Raw genomic sequence first — 19,648 nt, forward strand, 5'->3', positions numbered from 1 at the left:
TACGCCATCCAATGCAAATGCATTTTTGAACACCAGCACATCATACATCATGCTCCCATACATCACAGTTTCTAGCCTACAGTCTAATACAGTCAGTTTGTTTTTTATTGCAAATGACATGAGGCCGTTTTCTTAGTTGATAATGATGGATTTCAGCTTCTATTTAACACTCTGGAGCCCAAGTACAGCATTCCATTACATCCACACCTCAGTCGCTCTGTTTTATTGGCCCTGTACAATGAAACAAAAGCAAACGTGATGTAAACTTAAAAGAGGCAGACAGTGTAGCAATAACAACAGTAGGATGGACTTCGAGGGCATGTGATCACCGGAGAGTGGGAAATAGCGAGCTTTGTACTCCAAACTCGCCTACTTTTTAGTAAAACATTGCCGAGGTACTGAAATTGGCCGTTTTGGATTGGGAGCTTGAAAGAGCTAATCACAACTGTTGTACATTATTTTAAATTGTTATTCTTCAGAAATAAAAAAAAGAAAGTTTTCTCTTGGATATTTCATATATGGTGAAGCTACAATAGTATATTTTGTTTACAAAGCTCTGTTCCTAGTAATTTCCTTTAAATTCAGGAGACTAAAGTTTTTTGATGAAAAACTTCTACAAGCAAATGCATTGTTTTGCATTGTTTACACTTCAGAAATAAAAAAATATCATTTATAATTTTTGTTTATTTAAATTTTGTTTAAAATATCACAGTGTATCATTACACCCCTAGTAATCAAGCTAACTAAAGTACTAAATTCTACTTTGTTCGCATTTTGTTTTGTTTTAATTAGCTACAAAAATGTAGTTTAGCTTGATAGCATAACATTTAAAACTCAACCGTGTGTAGTGATTCTTTATAGAGATTATTATAGAGATCGTCATTTGGTGGGTCACAATTTATACACCAATATGTAGTTCATTATGTAATACCTCAGCACTGTTACCAAAGTAGTGTTACACTCTTCTTTCATTTTCTTAAAGTTGCTTTACAGGGCCTGCTGGACATTCCTGAAAGTGTGTGTGCTTCTGTGTGTGTCAGTGGGCAGCGGTTACCCTTAGCGACAGTCCACACTGCCCATGACAGTGCTGCCATCCCTAACGACCCTAAAGCTATTTATAAAACCACCACATCGCTTTAGGCCTCTTTCTCACAAAAAAAGCTCCCTCTGTCTCTTTCTATGTCTCTCTCACTCTCTCTCTCTTTCTCTCTCTCTTTTCTACTCACACTTTCCTTCACTCCTCTCTCTCTCTCTCTCTCTCTCTCTCTCTCTCTCTCTCAGTCCCTCCCTGTGTGCTTCATCCTCTCTTTCTTTCTCTCCATTTCGGTCTGATTAATTCGTTCTTCCGCCACCCCCCACCCCCTCCCTTCGTTCCTTGACGACGAGTCATTGGAATCTGGGTCAGAACAAGCATCTGCTCTGGATCAGAGGCCACGGAGACCACAGACTTTCCATCCGATTTGCATTCAACACCAACCATGCTATATTTCAAACAGCTGTAGTCCACCACTATTCTATTAGTGTACCCCAAACCAGCTACTAAACAGCAATTAAGTCACATCAGTGCTTCAGTCATTACTGACCTGTAATTCCAATCTAAATGCAGTTAAGCCTTTGTCTTTTTTCGTGGATCATCCGACATTTTAGTCACATTTCCTGACAAACAGTAAAAGGTTTAGACTCAAACTTGTTGATATAAAATATAAAAGTAATCCCTATATAATTAACTACATAATTACATGTCTTTTTAGAATAAACAGTCCACTGTAGATGCTTTTCAGAAGTTCAGTCTGTCTAAACATTAAACTAAATAACTATTAAATGCAGCTGAGTTTAACCATTTCTGGATCACTGTACCAGTACTGGCACATTACCATCAAAGTGTACGTTTTTTTATATATTTTTTTTATGCATCAAATTGTCCAGCAAAGTGATGCAGTACACCTCTCAGAATGTGATTCCCGCAAACCACTTTATGCTCCATTATTTACAGCAGTTGCAATCGTCTCATTTGCAACATAAACACCAAATGAGCAAACACTAAATCTGTGGGTCCTTATCTTCAAATCCGCTATCATAATCCAAAACACGGCAAGAGTCAGAGATCAGTTTAGAGGTGGAACCAGGTGGAAATAAAACTCCTCCGTTCTAGCCTCTGTTACTCTGTGTCAGTATATCATACAATTATTCTGATGATTGGGAAAAAACTTGAGAGTGCTACCTTTCAAATGAGACCAAGATCATCACTGTAGCTCAGAATATGTGAGAACAGTGCTCCTTTTACTTTGGGTAGGCCGTTTCAGGGAAAGATGGGTCGAGAGTTGAAAGTTGAATTGTTGTAAATCTAACCTTTAATCTATCCATAATCTTCAACCTCAAACCTACACCTACTCCTTAACCTAGGCCTTACCCCAAATGTGTTGTTAATCAACTAACCCCAGAAAGTGTGTTAATAATTTAAATATCTGTAGATCACCTATAGGGGACCATTAAAATAACAGTATGGTTAAATAAATAAATGTAAATAATTAAAAGCTATTCAGACCATTCTAAATGAGGCTAATGAAGATATGGCCTTAAATAGTTCTGCATATACATTACATTCACTTACCAGTAACATCCTAAGCTTATATTCTTAATCTACACCGCTGCCATACACAACCTCAAACCAGCCAAATACCAACAGAAAAGTAAACTATCCTCCTAAGTAATATTTTATGCACAACTGCATACAGTCACTAGGGTATATTTACTCAGACTGAGGTCAGCTAAGCTCCTTTTTATCCCACAGACAATTTCAGCCTTAACTCCACGATGCAAAGACGACTGCTTTCATATGAAACCTTGATTCTGTGGAATAAAGTGAGACATGACTCACAATATGGGGTTTAGATGATTGTATCAAATTTGCTGGAAATCTTTTCAATCAAAGCTTTTAGACAGACAGTGAGGGCCAAGAAGCAGGGAGGTTCTACCCTCCCCTGAGATTATATCACAATCTGTACGACTGCTGCCTCCTTAAATATCACATACCACACTGAGTCCACATAGCAGTCCATCTCTTAATGTGCATGACTCTGTTCATTCACGGCACCGAGGATATGAATTAGACCTTTTCCTTTAGTTACACATCTTACAAAGTGATCCTGCAAGAAAACAATGGAGGGCTGCCAGCTAGTTCAAAGCCCACTCTGTTTACAAAACTGCATTTTTACCTAATGATTCGACCAGTTCTTTCTGGCTAAACATAATAATTTCTCTATGGGCCAGTGTCCCAGACTCAGATTAAGTCTAAATCTAGACTAAAAAGAATTTCCAATAATGATTCATCATTGACACTGCAATTTAGTCCAAGACTAGGCACAATTCATGACCGGGAAACTGGCTCAATGTGTTTTAAATTACTTTTCTGCAGTTATTTTAGTGACCACTACAACCACTACATTTTGGTCACAATTATGTTATTTGTAGGGCTAAAAATACACAGTTTTGCATTATATTAAGGATTTCAGTTGTGTATTCTATACAATAACAGCTGAAGTTTGATGATATTGGTGACAGCCTTAGTCTTAGTCATGATATTACCAAGAGATACTACCTCTCTAATCGAGAAATGCTACCTCTACCTAATACTACTAAGTAAAAATGCAGAATTTTACAGTGATTGGCAAACATTTGCCACACATATTTAGGAAGTGACCAGTGCTTTTTGCATGTTATTCCTACCCAAAAATATGTCTGAATGCACTTTACATGTTTTGGAACCACGAGAGAGTTTGTGTTTAAGTAATGGTGAGATTGGTAAAAATTACGACGCTGATGTGAAAAACAGCATGATCGCTCTCATATTGGCATGCAGGAGTGTTCGAGCATTTGCTACCAGTTTGCTAGATAGACTAGTGGTGTTTACCGAGGGCCCACAGACAGCTGTGGGTGCACATTAGAGCACATATGAGCTGTACATTAGAAATACAGGTGCGGGAAAACACTGTACAATTACAGTAATCATCTGTATTTAGAAACAGTACAGTGTTGTAATTCTATGATACAGTGTAAGTACTGTAAATAAACAGTACATTTTGGGAGAAATTGCTGCCGGTAACTTGCTGTAATTTTACACAAATATTTTTTTTACAGTGCATGTTCATCTAGTTCTAAATCAAGAAGGCCATCTTAAATTGATATCCACCTCGTGTAAATGCCCATCTCAACACTAGAAACTGATCTTTATGCCTGTAAAAAGAACCACAATAGCATCCCTGCAGCGATCAAGTCCTTTTTGTCACCTCATTATGGTTCATTCCATCATAAAGTGACCTGTTTGAGACACAATAGGAACACAAACAAAGGGAGCACTCTTATCACACACTGAAATCCAACCACATCACATTTGAGAAGGAAACTTGAGTGCATCTTCACTGGCTGACAGGCATGTTGTCTATAACAGACATGCACAGACTAAATAGACGATTATTTGTGACTTGCAGGAAGCTACATGGCTGCTGTTCTCACGAATGGTCAGAACTCTGCCATATCAGTTGGAGTTGGTCTTGTAGTGACCTTGAATAACAATTAGAGGAATGAGGAATATTGCTACATAGAAAACTCCACCATGTTGCCATCGACTTTCTCAGCAAACTGCAAAAGTTCCTTGGAGGAACGTAATTTCACTCCACTGTGTACTTGTACATAGATGGAATGACAATAAAAGCCTCTTGAGTCTTGACTTGACTTGACTTGACTGCAAAAGATAAAATAAAAAAGCACAAACTCAATTTTATTTTTGCCGTCCTGCAGTCTGTTCTTATCAACGTGACTTGTAGCTTTAAAAATGCTTCACATAATGACATCAAGTTTTGCCAAAACTCTTGTTGCATAAGTTTTGGTTTATTGATAAAAGGTTGTGTTTGACATGTTTCTATCTGTAATTTTATGTATTTCACAACTTGTGCATATTTGGTTTCCCTCATATCTTCGTTATCTACTGATAAGTTTTGTTTATTTTATTTTTATTATTATTTTATTCACAATATTTCATGCATCAAAAAAAGTTACATTCATAAAATATTACAGACATCTTCTATTTTCATAGCCTATATCAGCAAATTTTTGAAGCATTGAAACAGTTTTCATGAAAAATTCCTCAGGTGGAAACCAAGTTAGCTATGTTAGCTATGTTTCCATCTGAAGAATTTTTCATAAAAACTTTTTCAACGTTTAAAAAAGTTTGCTGATGGAGGCTAAGGAAAAGGAAAATTGAATATAAAGAGAAACTCTAGTGGTCTAGAGTGGTGCATCAATGCCTGGGGTGCACAGAAATCTCTGTGCTGAGCATCATATTATATAATAACACAAATTCCATCAAAAATGTATAAATGTAGCTGGCCTACTGATTTTAAATCTTTTGATTTTAAATGAGCTGGTTTTGTGTTTTCATAAAACATCAAAGTTTGTTTTATTTTATTTTATTATTATTATTATTATTATTATTATTATTATTATTTAATCAAGAAGTATTTGGAGAAAAGTTAATATAATAATTTTTTACAGAGAACTTTCTCTCAGTGATGCAGTTAGGTTTAAAAGTAATGAACAATTTGTATGTGATTACTTTTAAGACTAACTGTGTCCATTACTGAGAAAAAGTTGCCCCAGAATAGTCAGTTCAGGCCCAGATCGCCCAGTGGGTATTATGGGTGTGTGGCCAGGGGCCCAAGCCATAATTGCCCACGAGCAATTATGAGAAAATGTAAACAGCTGTTTTGACTTGTGATGGGAACGGCACAGTGGGTAAAAATGAACTGATCCCATGTCCTAACAGCAAGCGATGTGAGTGACAACAGTGAAACCAAAACACTTCCAATGTAAACAATGAGGATGTCTACACTAGCAGCGGGCAGCAGAGTGCGATGTGACTCATCATGCCATTTTTGACAGACGCCCCATTTCTGTTTTCGACACGTTGCATTGCTTTGCAATTCCACTTTAAAATGGATGAGAAGAAAATCTTCCATGAAGGAGAGAGGGACCTCTCCGACCCTTACAGTAAACAAGTTGGAGAGAAACAGCCAGAGTGCTGGAGGTTAGGGGTAAAAACTATTTGCGTTAGATAGCTAGCTAGCTATTTAGGTTAGCTAAGTAGATACAAGTTAGCATAACCAAGCTGCGCAACACCAGGGTGGTATAATGCCATGTTATTTAGACTACTGATGTTCAATGTGGAGATTAAACATAACTCATTTCAAACTCTATTAAATACAGGCCCCAAACCACAGCTGGACAGCTATCTTTCAGAGAGGTCTGTGGTTTGTTTACATTTTGACCTGACGCACACTTGACATTTCCAGGGTTGACATACTGCAGACCCTGTGATGCCATGCGATACTACATTTGAGTGCCAGTTTGCTGTTAGGACACGGTGTAATTTTGTGTCATCACAGATCATAACTGACACTCACTATGTCTTTCCTAGACATCCGTTTATTTATTTTTCACCTCAAATCACTGCTTAGTAACTGTTACACTATCCTCATTATCTCAGCCCAGCTTTCAGGTTTTTAAAATTGAGCTAGAGTTCCTATGAATGTACCCAGAATATGAAGCTCCAGGTATTTAACAGATGTGCCTGAGGGATCTGTAAAAGCAAGACCTCAAACTTCGACAGCCAAATACATGTTGACCACTTGAGTTAAAAAGCTAATTTGTCCTTGTGGGCAGTGATCTACATCATCAGAGGTAAAACATAAATGAAACATTTTCACGTCCACTGCAGCAGCATACTTTAGCTAGGCTGCTCGACACTTTGGGTTTTTAACTTTGCTGCTTTTTCTGTCTTTATGTACATTTCAGCTGTCTGATTGTAATTTATGTTACCTTTGCTGGGGTTAATGTTTTGCTTGTCAAGAGTGGATGCTTTATAGAGAGATGCTGCACTGGTTGTTGGGTTTATGTTAACCAGTGTTCTCATTAACGTGTGTGTAATCTTGCCATTAGTCACATTTACATGCAGCCTAATAATCTGTTAATAATCCAACTAATAGCTCAATTGGAATAGAATACGTCCATGCACACACCAATCGGAATAGACTAGTCCGATTGAGGCCATTCAGAATACAATTTCTATCAGATTGAACGAGGTGGGTAATCCTGTAAATAATCAGTTAAATAGAAGAATAATAGCCATGTAAACGCCTGTATCTGATTACATTTCCAATCAGAACGTGTAAGTACGTTCTGCGCATGTGTGTTCGCGTCACAGCAGAAGCAGAGAACTTATAAACCGGCTCTGGCAAACGTTTATAACGTTCAACATGGCGGGAGCAGAAACTGGTCTGCAGAGGAGACGAAGTTTGTGTTTTGAGCTTTAAAAGACAGCGGTGGGACGGGCGTCCAGCTTATGTGTCTCAGAACACTTCTTCCTCTCTGCCTTCTTTAGTAAGTACACGTGAGGTACATTTTTCTGAGTCTGACATATTTTAAACTAATTAAAAACACAAGCGCGCCAACTGAAAACTCATCTCACTTTGACTGGATCTCACATGCTGCTGGCTGTCATGGTAACTTTTACTGGTGGTGCTACATGCATGCGCGTCATTTTCGATCAGATTACTTGTAGTGCGCGTTTAAACGAAGATCTTCCATCAGATTGTTGAGTAGAGTGAGCATAAAGACACCCAAGTCTTAATCTGTAATCGGAATGTATTCAATCAGATTGGCAAAAACTTTGCATGCAAACACAGCCACTGTTTTGTCTCGATTGAAAAAAAGGTGGTTAGTATGCTGTCATTGTGACACCGCATAGGCCTTCTTTAACTTGCTGTGATATCAAAACAAAATTACTGACCACCCAAAAAAAAGTAGCCAGGTAGTGACCCACCAAACATTTGTGCCCAGGGGCCCATTAATTTGATGACAGCCTGTGTCAGTTCATCCTATTAAGCCTTTATAGCTCCCCGAGGAATACATTATTATAACAAATGCAACAAATCACCTTAAAAATGAATTTTGTTATACTGTAGTGAGCTAGCCTAAAACCTTGTATTTTTAGATTAGCTAGCATTTTATTTTAGTAAGACTTCAAACTGGTTTCATAGAAGTTCATAGTTAGTTAACTGATATGAATGACCATATTTTATCATGAAAACAAAAAAGTACATCAATCTCTGACAAAGACGTGAGGTAACACAAAAGCAACTTCCAGAGAAGGTAACTGTGACCTTACAAGTTCCTCTTATTTAAAGTAATGAACAGTTTATTACTTTTTTACTTCACCTTTAAAAGTAACTTCATCCAAAGTTAGTAGAAATTGTACCCGAGAGGTAATTTCATTCCACAAAGTCTTATAGCTCTCTGAGGAATACATATTAAAATCCTATAAAAATGGAGATTTTATAGCAATATCCTTACTCAGGAGTATAAGTCTGTCCTCTAGTGAGCACGAAAGAGAACTGCACTCAGATGAAATGAGGGGCACCCCTTATTAAAGAAAATGAGGACTTAATGACAAAGTGGCTTTGTAGCAGGAGGTGTGTTTGGAGAGACCTCAACCCCTTATTAGAGAGCTGTGAGGTAGCAAACATGGCTGAATGTGGGAACAAACACTAGCAGAGCTCTCTGTGGAGGTGCAACCGAACACAGATGACGTTGTCCTCCTTCCATCCAATGCAAATGTGCCCAGCGTCTTCAGCAGCGTGATACCTCTATTTAGTATGCCACAGAGGAGCCTTCCTTCCCTTTGCAAGTGATTTTATTTAGCAAAAGTGGCTAATGGGGCTAACCTAGCATTTAATGACTGGAGGGAGGCAAGAAAAGCTGAATGCCAGAAATGGGAAGATGCTTATATTGAACAGGAATATAACCAAATTAAGTAGAAACTAACAGCATTAGCAAAGACTCTCTAAAAGCTCTCCAAAGTTCTTAAATGTTTTTTTTTATCATTATTGTATAGTTACGGCTATATTACCATTATATTATGTAAAGGTTATTTAAAACTTGAAAATTGTTTTCACATTCACAATTAAAGTTATAGAAAAGGATCAAATGATCATCAATTACAAGGTTTCCCAAGGACCAAATATGGTTCTTCTATTTTCACAACCCCCAAAATTTGCTTACAGCACCATTAATTTTAGCAGTGCACTTCTCTCACCCAGGAAATATCCCAAATTGCTGAGTAATAGAAGTTATCAACATATGCCTTACAGCAAATTTAAAACAGTTTAAGAAATTATGCATTCTAGCTAGTATTTAAGATGTTTGCACATTGACCCCACATTAAAGGAACAGTTTGGCAAAAGTTCATATTTACACGAAAAGTGCTTCTACAGTTTAGCTCTAAAGCTATAAGACTAAGGCTAGGTTCACATTACAAGCCTCATTGCACAAATCAGATTTTTTGCTCAAATCTAATCTCTCTGGCGCGATGGTTCACACTCGTTTAGGTAAGTGATTCAAGTTTTAATAAAGAAACTCTCAGTTTCTTTATTAAAACAAGACAAAGGTGAAAAAAGGTGAGATGAGCTGCTTTTCCACTGTTTACAGGCTTTAACTTCTGTTTGGCGCTGCTGCCATGATAACGCTGTATGATGGTGAAAGCGCAGTGGAAAAAAAGCACATGAATTCCGATCTGAGCATTCATGTTAAGGTCACATGGCCATGAATCGGATACATATCCGATCTAGGACCACATATGAAAATGGCTCAGGTCAGATTTGAAAAGATCAGATTTGCATGTCCACACAGCCCTGAAAACATCAAATGGGAGTCACATTTTGGCAAAAAATCAGATTTGTGCCACTTCGACCTGGTAATGTGAATGTAGCCTAATGGTGCTAACAAACAGACAACAGTCATCCCAATCTTTTCTATTAATTCATGTCTAAAGCATTTCTCAACCCACTCAAACTGCATAAAGGTGTATAAATGAACAACACTTCACCCTGTATCCAAGCAAAAAGTTCAAAATGTGACTGCAAGACCTGTACAAGACCTGTTTCACCACCAAAACTATCACATAGGATAAAATCATTAAAGCTCACGCTTACATCACAGCTGAAAAATCCACGTTTCTGTCCATATTTTCACTGTGAGAAGGCAACTCAATACTATGAGTCTAAAAGGATGTGTAGCTGTCAAAAAAGTCTTTAATGAGAAAAAGAAACACACAAAATTGCAAATCAAAGAAGCTGCTGGTTTTCTCAGAACAATGGATTAACCACCCCAGAATCCATCCCAGACCTCAACATCATTAAATGTGTTTGAGATTACTTAGCGTGTGAGAAACAGAAAATACAACCAACTTTTAAAGCTAAACTTTGAAGGTGGAGAAAAATATCCCTGCAGATTTCTTTGAAAAACTGCAAGCAAGTGTTCTCAAAAGAATGGAAGCTGCAATAAAGGCAACGGCTGGGCACACTAAATACTGAAAAATGTTATATTTAGTTGTTGAGGCTTCTGTATAATGTTTCAGCCCAATATCGTGCTCATTTGCTCATATTTGTTCTCATAAAAATGCCCCAATACCAACATTTGTTACCACCTAATAGGTACCTGATATGTGATGTAAGTGTCCGCTAGTGTACTCTGCCGCACTAATGAAAAAACGACTCAAGCTGGCAGTGAACGAGGGTCTGCTTGCACGGTGGAGTGTTGCTGAAGCTGTGGCAGTTGGACACAAAGTCATTGGTCACTTCAGACATTCTGCCTTAGCAGATTTCCACAGATTTAGCCTATTTTTAAACACATACACACATGGAGGTGAAAAAGGTTGACATTTGCTATCAAAGTCTGGTGCTTTCAGGATCAGCGCACAGCAGGGGTGATTCTAGGATCAGAGCTTTAGGGGTGCTGAGCACACAATGAGACCAGCAACCCACACCCCCCCCCTTTTTTCTCATCATGTCCTTCATCATTCTATAACATTAATTAGCTGATACACATACAGACAGTACAAGTCTAGCACTTTGGCTTTAATATCAACACACAGGCCAACCAATGGCACAACAGCTAGTTTCTCTCACTATAATTCAAACAGTGGACAGTGGTTGATTGATGACCTGCAACATTAACTTGCTAGATAAAAAAACGTCAGGTAGCTATCAATAACAACATGAAGAGGGATCTGTGATTCAGTGCAGCAGAAATGAGGATTGCTGCTAATGACTGTAATGTATTGGTGCTGAGTGATAAGAAATCCTTGTCTGCGCTACTTACTGGAGACACCACACCTCACAGTCACACTGTAACTGCACTAGCACGCAGCTACTGCACGGCTCCAGGGAGAGCAGGAGGGTGGAAGGATAGGAGAGAGAAAGAGGATCATATCATTTGCTTGTCAGATAATAAAAAAACAACTTTTTACTCTTATTTTTAGGGGTGCTAAGACTCAATTTAGGTTTGAGCACCCCTAAAAATGGGCTAGACAGGCCTATCGTGCACAGTGTAGTTGGCAAAGCTGCCGTGGCTCAGTTTCTCAGTGTGTGCACGGTGCTCTTGTAGACAGAACCATCTGTAGGGGCTGAGTTTCATAGAGTATCTCAATCAGACCGAGTGTTTGGACACAGTGTGAGTGTAAAAATCATAGGTTTCTAATAGACAATGGTCTATTAGAACACACAATGTGACTCATCAAAGAACAAGATGTCTAAAATCGCAGTGTGTCAACTGCAGCTCAACTAGCCAAAAACACTCCAATAAGACATAAAACTCGACAAGCTCCTCAGAGTTGGCTCAGATGTGATTCCTGCTGTCACTGTGCTACAGAGGACGAGCAGAGATCAAAAATATGAAATGTACTTTACTTACATCTGTACCAAAGCACTTTCCTGATGTGGAACAAAATCTGCTTTTATCTACTGCAACGCTACTTGATCCAAGGTACCTAATGTAGCATAGCTAGCCTATCATTTAAAAGCAGCTAGATCTTAAGAGATTTAATTTTAAGGTATGTTGCACTCATTTGCACTGAATTATAAGTAGGTTACTCAGTGTGGTATTGGAATTGGTATTAGTGAGTGCCAAAAACTATGTATTTGTCTTCACAGTCTGATATGATGTATTCCTGGGAGGTTTTATACTTATTTTCTGATACTGAAAAATGTGTAACATGTACTTAATGGCAGTTTTGACTGGAAATTAAATAAATGAAGTGTGGTCACTGACTTCTGCACAATGCTGTATAAAATGTATTAAAGTTTATCTTTTTTACTTGAAGTAACTGCAGCACTTGATCTGGGACAGCTGTGGTGCTGTTTCAGCAATTCCTGCTTGAACCTTTCAGGAGTTAGTGAGTGAATGGGGGCAAGAGGGAATGAAAGAAGAGTAGACATAGACAGTCTCACACAAGCCCCTCTCTCTTTTACCACCCCCCCCCACACACAAACACACACACACACACACACACTTACATACACTCAGAGTGACTCTCTCATTAAAGGTATTGTATAAATGCTGATGTAATGAAAGTTAATCTGCTGGTCTCTCCTTGGCTAAGAGGCCTTTGTAAGTGTGATTACCCTGCCCACCCCTTACACAGGTTCATTAAGTCTTTGACCGAATGTGTGTGTGTGTGTGTGTGTGTGTGTGTGTGTGTGTATTTAAGTGTTTGAATGCAGAGACAATGCATAGAGTGAGCTGATCACAAAAGGCAAGACCTTCTCAGCATGTGCTTTAGAGCACGTAGGCTAGTCCGAAAAGGAACGTGAGAGTTTGTGTAAGTGTTAGTGCTTGAGTGTGCTTGTGTACTTGCGCGTGTGTGTGTGCGCGTACGCGTCCCGTCTCGGAGTGAGGAATCTGTAGAAAATGCTGAGTTCATTGTCACATGATGGAGGCAGAGGAGTGTGTGAAGAATGTGCTGCTCGTTAAAGCCGAAGATGCTGAAGCATGAAATATATCACGGCACCCTCTAGCTGAGAAGAACAAGATGTAACCACACATTCACCCCCCCCTCTCTCCTCAACATTTACAGCCTATATCAGATGCAGGACTTTTTATCAGGAAGAAGGAAAGAGGTGCTGACTCACACCTTAAACAGAAATGAGGGTGTGTTTATTTATAATCGCATCTTAAAGGGACACTGTTGTCAAAACGAAAAAAAATGTAACCCTAACTACATTTGCTGTAAAAATCAGAATCAGAATCTCCATTTTTGATGTTTTTCAGATTTTTTACATACTTTGAAAGTACCCGTTACCCTTCACATTGTGTGTAAATTTAATGATGAATGGACTTAATGAAATGACCTAAAATGACTTGGAAAGAAAGTCTGGTTCCATTGAATTGCAGTAAAAGTAAAGTAGGTTTTTTCACTCTCCTGAAAAGTTCTTATTTTGGAGATACGAGGTTTTAATCCGACAACAATGATGTGCACATTAGAATATCTGGACATATGCAGGTCTGAGTAGACATATACAATAAAACTACATACAGAACTACATACATAATATTACAGAGTGATATGAATATCATGTGTACTCACATCCGACGGTGGTGCTGCAGTAGTCTCTAGAGTAGTAGTCTCCTTCTGATGATGCATTTTGAAGGTGGAAGGAACTTCTGAAAAACTACACCTGCTTTGTGAGTTTTTGGAGGCGGGCTGTTTTGAAATTCTTTTTTTTTTTTCCAATAGCTTGTGAATGTAGGAGGAAGGCAGATAGCTAACGTTAGCCATAGCTAACACTGCTAGGAAGCAGAATCTCTTATTGCAGCCATAAAATTATAGTAATTGTCTACAAGTTATCATTACAATGGAGAGAATATATTACTCAAATGACATGATTTACTAATCAGATAAAGAGAACTACAAGCTAAACGCTAAGTTTGGCTTCTTTTTTGTGGCTGAAAGCTTACATTTTTTCTGGCATCTATTTTAAGCTAAATAAAGACAAAATCACTGTTTTCTTAATGGTCTTGTTGGACTGCCATGGCAAGAGTTGCACTAATGCTAGTTTTGTTTTTATAGGTCAGTAGCTAGGCTAGCTGTGTGAATTGGTTGACACCACTGGGATTCTCCATGGTTGTACTTACTTGTGTAATGCATGCTGGGTACGGTAGTGAGAGAACATTGATAAACGAAATCATGAAACCAATATAAAACCATGACTTCTGTCAAACTGATGAGGCTGAAAGATTCATTGCTGCACTATGGAATATGCAAAACACAGCAAAGAACATATTAAACTCTAGCTTTAGGCCTTTAAAGCAATTGTATACATAGGATCTTAAAAAATAATGGGTCCTCCATTTAAAACTATTTTAAAATAATGAAAAATCATAATTTATCTTGCTTGTGTACTGGCTATTGTCCTGTCTTTACCCAAGTTGATGCTCTCAAGACACACCACTCCACCCCCAACATCTTACATTAACCCAAATATTTACATTACACTTCCTGTTTGAGATTCTAAGATGATAATGAATATATTATGTTGCAGGTTGTGGAGGATCCATTTACAAACAGTGTCATGGATGAGGTGGATTATGAATAAGAGGGGATAAACGGACGTCAGGGCTGAGTGTGTAGTGTTGATAGAAGCTAACTGGTGAGGTGTGTTGTTAAGAGATTGGAAAGGGTGTGCAATATTTTCAGTATCCATATGAGGGTCCTAATTGTTTTAAGGGTCCCTTGCACCATGAACCTAAGTGCAGTTGCCCCCCTGCCTACTGAGTATTTACACCATTGCCTAAATGTAATACAGAGATTCTCACTATAATAACTGCTATGCGTGCTGTGTATTGGATATCATAGACGAATTGACAGTTCTTGGGTCATTAAAAGAACGCTTTGGCGAAAAATCTCATTAACACGGTTCTCCCATTTCCCCTAATGTACTTCATCAGCCAAGACATGTTTAATGCCTGAAGTTTACTTCTTTAGTTTTACAATGAAACTACGAGGGTAATGTAACTAACACGGATGACGGATATGACATAGTGAGTGCTATCTGTGAAAGTGACAGAATTCAGGCTATGTGATGGCTGCTACTAACGTATCTATCTATGCAGTGTACCTATCTCCATTTTGCAGGTCACCTCTTGCAGAGAAAGACAAATTAGTACTATAAGAAACATTCTATGCATTCTATGCTGTCTAACACTTCTACAACATTCTATATCTCTTTATATCTGTATAATATTTCTGTAGTTCTGCCTTACAGTGATTTGTAATACTTGATTAGCATCCTAGATTATAGCAAATATTTGAATTTGTTGTGAGATTCTTATAATAATCTTGTAGAAGTTACTGTAGTATTACTATCGTTCTTTTTTCATAAGGGAATTCCTAAGGTGCTAGAAATCACATTAGCAAATAATTTGAGGTTACTTAGCAACTTAATATGGTTTGACACAACTTTATGATGATTTAGGCATAGACACATTTACATTTAGGTTATTTATTACCTAGCCTCAGAACACCAGCACTGTAAAAATGACAAGTCTGCTCAACTTAAAATGATATAGTAACTGATTACATGGTTTTTCTTGAGTTGACTCAACTTGGGGACACCAGAGTTCACACAACTCAAACTTCTTAGTTGAGTCAAAAAATTCTCCCAGCTACTGTTTCTAGGTCTGCATCTCAGTTAGATAAACAAAACTGAATTTGCATTTTTTTTACTTTTAGTTTCTCCACTAGCTGGCACTTCACACAGTCCCATGTGGCATAGTTTTCTCTTTTTCTTCTGGATATGGACAGCTATGGTATGGCTGGGATTCAAACTCAAAAACTCCTGATGTTGGGATGAATTATTAGACAGTTGCACCACATGAGACGATGCCATGCTTTAAGTTAAAACAACAAATATTTTCTCCAGTGTATTAAACATTTGTAGACAATGCCATAGTCATCCGTAAGTGTGTACCCATAAGGAAAAATGTCTAGCAGCGTTGTGTGATGGAAAGAGTTCTGGCTAGTGGAGAAGTTGAGTATAAAAAACAAGTTTTGACTCAACTAAGAAGTTTGAGTTGTGTGAACTCATGTGTCCTTGAGTTGAGTCAACTCAAGAAAAAACATGTAATCAGTTACTGTATCATTTTGAGCTGAGCTGACCTCTCATTTTTAACAGTGAGCACAAAACTCAAGATGCAAATGTAGGGCACCATATCTAGATCAAACTATAGTTGGGATCAGTGGAAAACTTAAATCTTAATTAGATTTTTCACCAAGCTGTTCTTCTAATACACCAAAGAATTAATCGCCCAGACCCTGAAGTACAAGCTAAGAAGAAAGCTTATAAAAAACCTGCAACTTAGAAGCGCAACAGCGGTCATTGCTGGGTTTCTTCGGAGGAACGACATAAAGCAGGTCAAAATCACACAGAAATTCCACAATACTTCACCTCAATGAAGTGCTAATGGCCATTCAACTTTCACAGGCTAGCAAGCTAGTCTCCAATCTACATTCCATCTCCTTTCTGGCTATGAAGAGCATTTGGGCTAGTTCTGAAACCATGAACCCAGGCTGACCACTCACTACCCTTATCAAAACAGTTTTATTTTCATATTATTCCGCAGCTGCAGAAGTGCAGCATTCTGGCTCTGTTAGCAATTATCACTATGTATGAACGCCATGTGCCTAAGCTCATCATCAAATCATAAACAGTTCAGCCGCCATCAGGACTAAGAGCTCAGCCAGAGCTCACTGTGCCAAGATAAAGAGATAAAAGTGTCAGACTGCTTTAAGAGAATCCACTCTCTTGGCGCAGAGACAGAAACACTCGTAGCCATTAAGCAACTATTTAGCTTTACTTGATAAATAGCCAGAATGGCCAGTGATGACTTGGCAAAAAAAAGGAAAGAATGGCTAGTCAGCATCTTTTCAACAGTCCTTTTATATAGTATCTGCTATTTTATTCATCATTAAATATTTGGGTTGAAATGCCTTTTTGAGAGTGGCTGTGTGTTGAGATTAGGGGAGTGTGTTTTTTTTTTCTTCTTCATCTGGTGTGTTAAATTTCTTTTCTTTCTCTCTCTGTTCACCTTTTGACAGCAGGCTTTTGTGTGGAGACTGTGGGAAAGTTTCCTTTCCTGATGAGGTCATCCCTCCAAACCCCTCTTTCACTTTCTCTCTCTGTTTCACACACACACACACACACACACACGACTGGGGTATGCTATGACCCGACAAAGAAGTGTGTGTGGGTGGACAGGAGTGATTAACAGTTAATAGCGTACGCAACAAGATCTTCACATTTTTATGTGTATATATTGGCAAGTGTGAACAAATGAAGGCGTATTCGAAACGCTATGAGGAAGGTAATACAATCCAGTGCAATGTTTTGATTTCTCAATTTCCTTAATGATTCAATATAGAACATGACAAAGCACCCTTAACCAACACAAACCAGCCCCCAAACATCACGTAGGCACCACAACTTGGCTCCTCCACATAAACACCAACCCCCATACTTCACGCATACACTCCAGCTTAACATGCACCCTCCTCAGACATTTTACATATACATACACCCCCCTCAAGCCCACATTTCCATCAAAACTCATGTTTATTCTTTAAAGCTACATATACAGACCACCAGCCCCCAAACATCACGTACATGTACCAACCCCCAAACCTCACGTACACATACTAACTGCATGCACACCATTACAATACACCCAATCGCAACACACACATCCTCCTCAATGGCTCCACCATACTGCTACATCAATATCCACAAACACTTTTTAAATAAAGGTGCCAACAAGGGTTCCTTGGGATAAATCCATAGAAGAACCACTTTTGGGACCTTTCTGGCAGCTCAGTGTTTTAATAGTGCATGTATATATTAATTTAATCACAATATAGTTATCATGTGAATAGCAGTATGAAAGACGCATTAGCATCACTTTTGGTTCCCAAAAGAATCTTTCTTTTGATGATTCTTTGAAACCACAGCATTGAAACGTTCTTTAGGGCACCAAAACTGTTTGATTGACCAGATTGTGATCAGGTTGGTATATTGCAGACATATGTTCTTAAAAATAAAAGGTGTCAAAAAGGGTCTTTGCTGAAGTGCTGCATTTTTGTTCCCTAAAAACCTTTCAATAGATTTTTATTTAAAATCTCAGTTGAAACTAGTCAAATGAAAGGTTCTTTAGGGAACCCAAAGTGCCAAAATACAGGCATCAGTGTTCTTTGGAGTAATGCCAGAGTAAAATCAAATCTCTTTTCAGTGGATGGTTCTTTTAAAACTTGAATCCAGCCAATTGAAAGGTTCTTCAAGGAACTCAAAGTGGGATCACTTTGGTATATTGTGGATGTGTACTCTTATAATTGTTCTTTGGAACGACGGCATAGAAAAAAAACATTTGACTTCCTAAAGAATCCTTAATGGATGGTTATATAAAAACAGTCAGTTGAATTCAGTTAAGTGACAGGTTATTTAGGGAACCCAATAAGAGTCTTGTTAGTAGACATTCACTTAAAAATAAATGTGTCAAAAGGAGTAATGAGAAAAATAGAAAAATCACTTTTGGTTCCCTAAAGAACCTTTTAGTGGAAGGTTCTTTTAAAATCTAGTTAAATCCAGCCAACTGAAAGGTTTTTTAAGGAACCCAAAGTACGAACACTTTTGTATATGGTAGACAAAATACATAAAAGAACCATATTCGGTTCCCTAAAGAACTAATGGATGGTTTCTTTAAACCAGTCAGTTGAAAGGTTCTTTAGGAAACAAAAAGTGGTTCCTCAATAGAAAAGAGCCAATTTTGTCACCTTTATTTTTAAGATTGTATGTGAACATACCAATCTGATCTCACAGAAAATTATAATGAACAAGGCTTATTATATTAAATATCTATATTATATTATTATATTAATATCTAATTATATAGAAAGTAAACCAACAACAGCTAAACCTGCTCCCACATCTAAATTGACCATCCATACCATTCATAAGGCTGCGTAACACCTATATAAGTCTTTCATAACACATGACATAAACCTATATTGAGGTTTATTCCAACAATTGTCAGTTGCTATAATGTTTGCCTGAAATGACAGCAAAATTGACAAAAGCAACCTCTATGAGAACTGAAGCATGTTGGAATGAACTTTTAAGTGTTTATAGAGGTTTGCCATTTGCCGTTTGTTATGAAAGGCCTATGTAGGTGCCATGTAGCCTTACAAATGCTGCCTTTCAGTAAAGTGTTACCGTGAATTCTTACCAAATTGCAATAGTGAGATTCCACTGCATATACTGAACATTACCTACCAGAATTCAACACATACCAGAGGCAAATATAATCACCTTTCTGTCGGCAACACTCACCCAGTGCTAAGTGCACACACAGTGTAGTGAGTAAATGTAATTTGTTACCCCTGAGCTCCTGCCTGAGCTCATACTTCTCCATGACTATGAGTCTGTAGAAGAGGAATGCCAGCCGGGCAGCCGTCCAAATACACACACGCGCTCAAACACAATCACATACATTCATACACCTCCACACTGTACAGACACACTTCATTCCCACATGACCTTAGTCATCAAACACCCCTGATCGTGAATCAATCTCTTAATCAAGCATGCTGCCACTCGCAATGAGGTGGCAGGAAGCAGTGAATACACAAAGACAGACAGTGTATGTGTGTGAGAGTGAAGAATGCTAGCTCACTGGCAGTTCTCCTCAACAGACTTAGGGGAAGGGGAATTCC

General features: G+C 38.2%; 1 protein-coding gene across 1 annotated transcript in view; it reads right to left on the reverse strand.

Moving 5' to 3' along the window:
- Window positions 1-201: 201 nt before the first annotated feature.
- Window positions 202-19,648, reverse strand: part of si:ch211-191a24.3 (tensin-3) — an 85,430-nt gene continuing 65,983 nt past the window's right edge. The window contains exon 28 of the mRNA XM_036581615.1: window positions 202-231. Within this exon, the coding sequence (XP_036437508.1) occupies window positions 223-231 (9 nt within the window). The 3' untranslated portion in view covers window positions 202-222. The remainder of the gene's footprint in view (window positions 232-19,648) is intronic.

This window comes from Colossoma macropomum, unplaced genomic scaffold (genome assembly GCF_904425465.1).
Source record: "Colossoma macropomum unplaced genomic scaffold, Colossoma_macropomum, whole genome shotgun sequence".
Taxonomy (NCBI): Eukaryota; Metazoa; Chordata; class Actinopteri; order Characiformes; family Serrasalmidae; genus Colossoma; species Colossoma macropomum.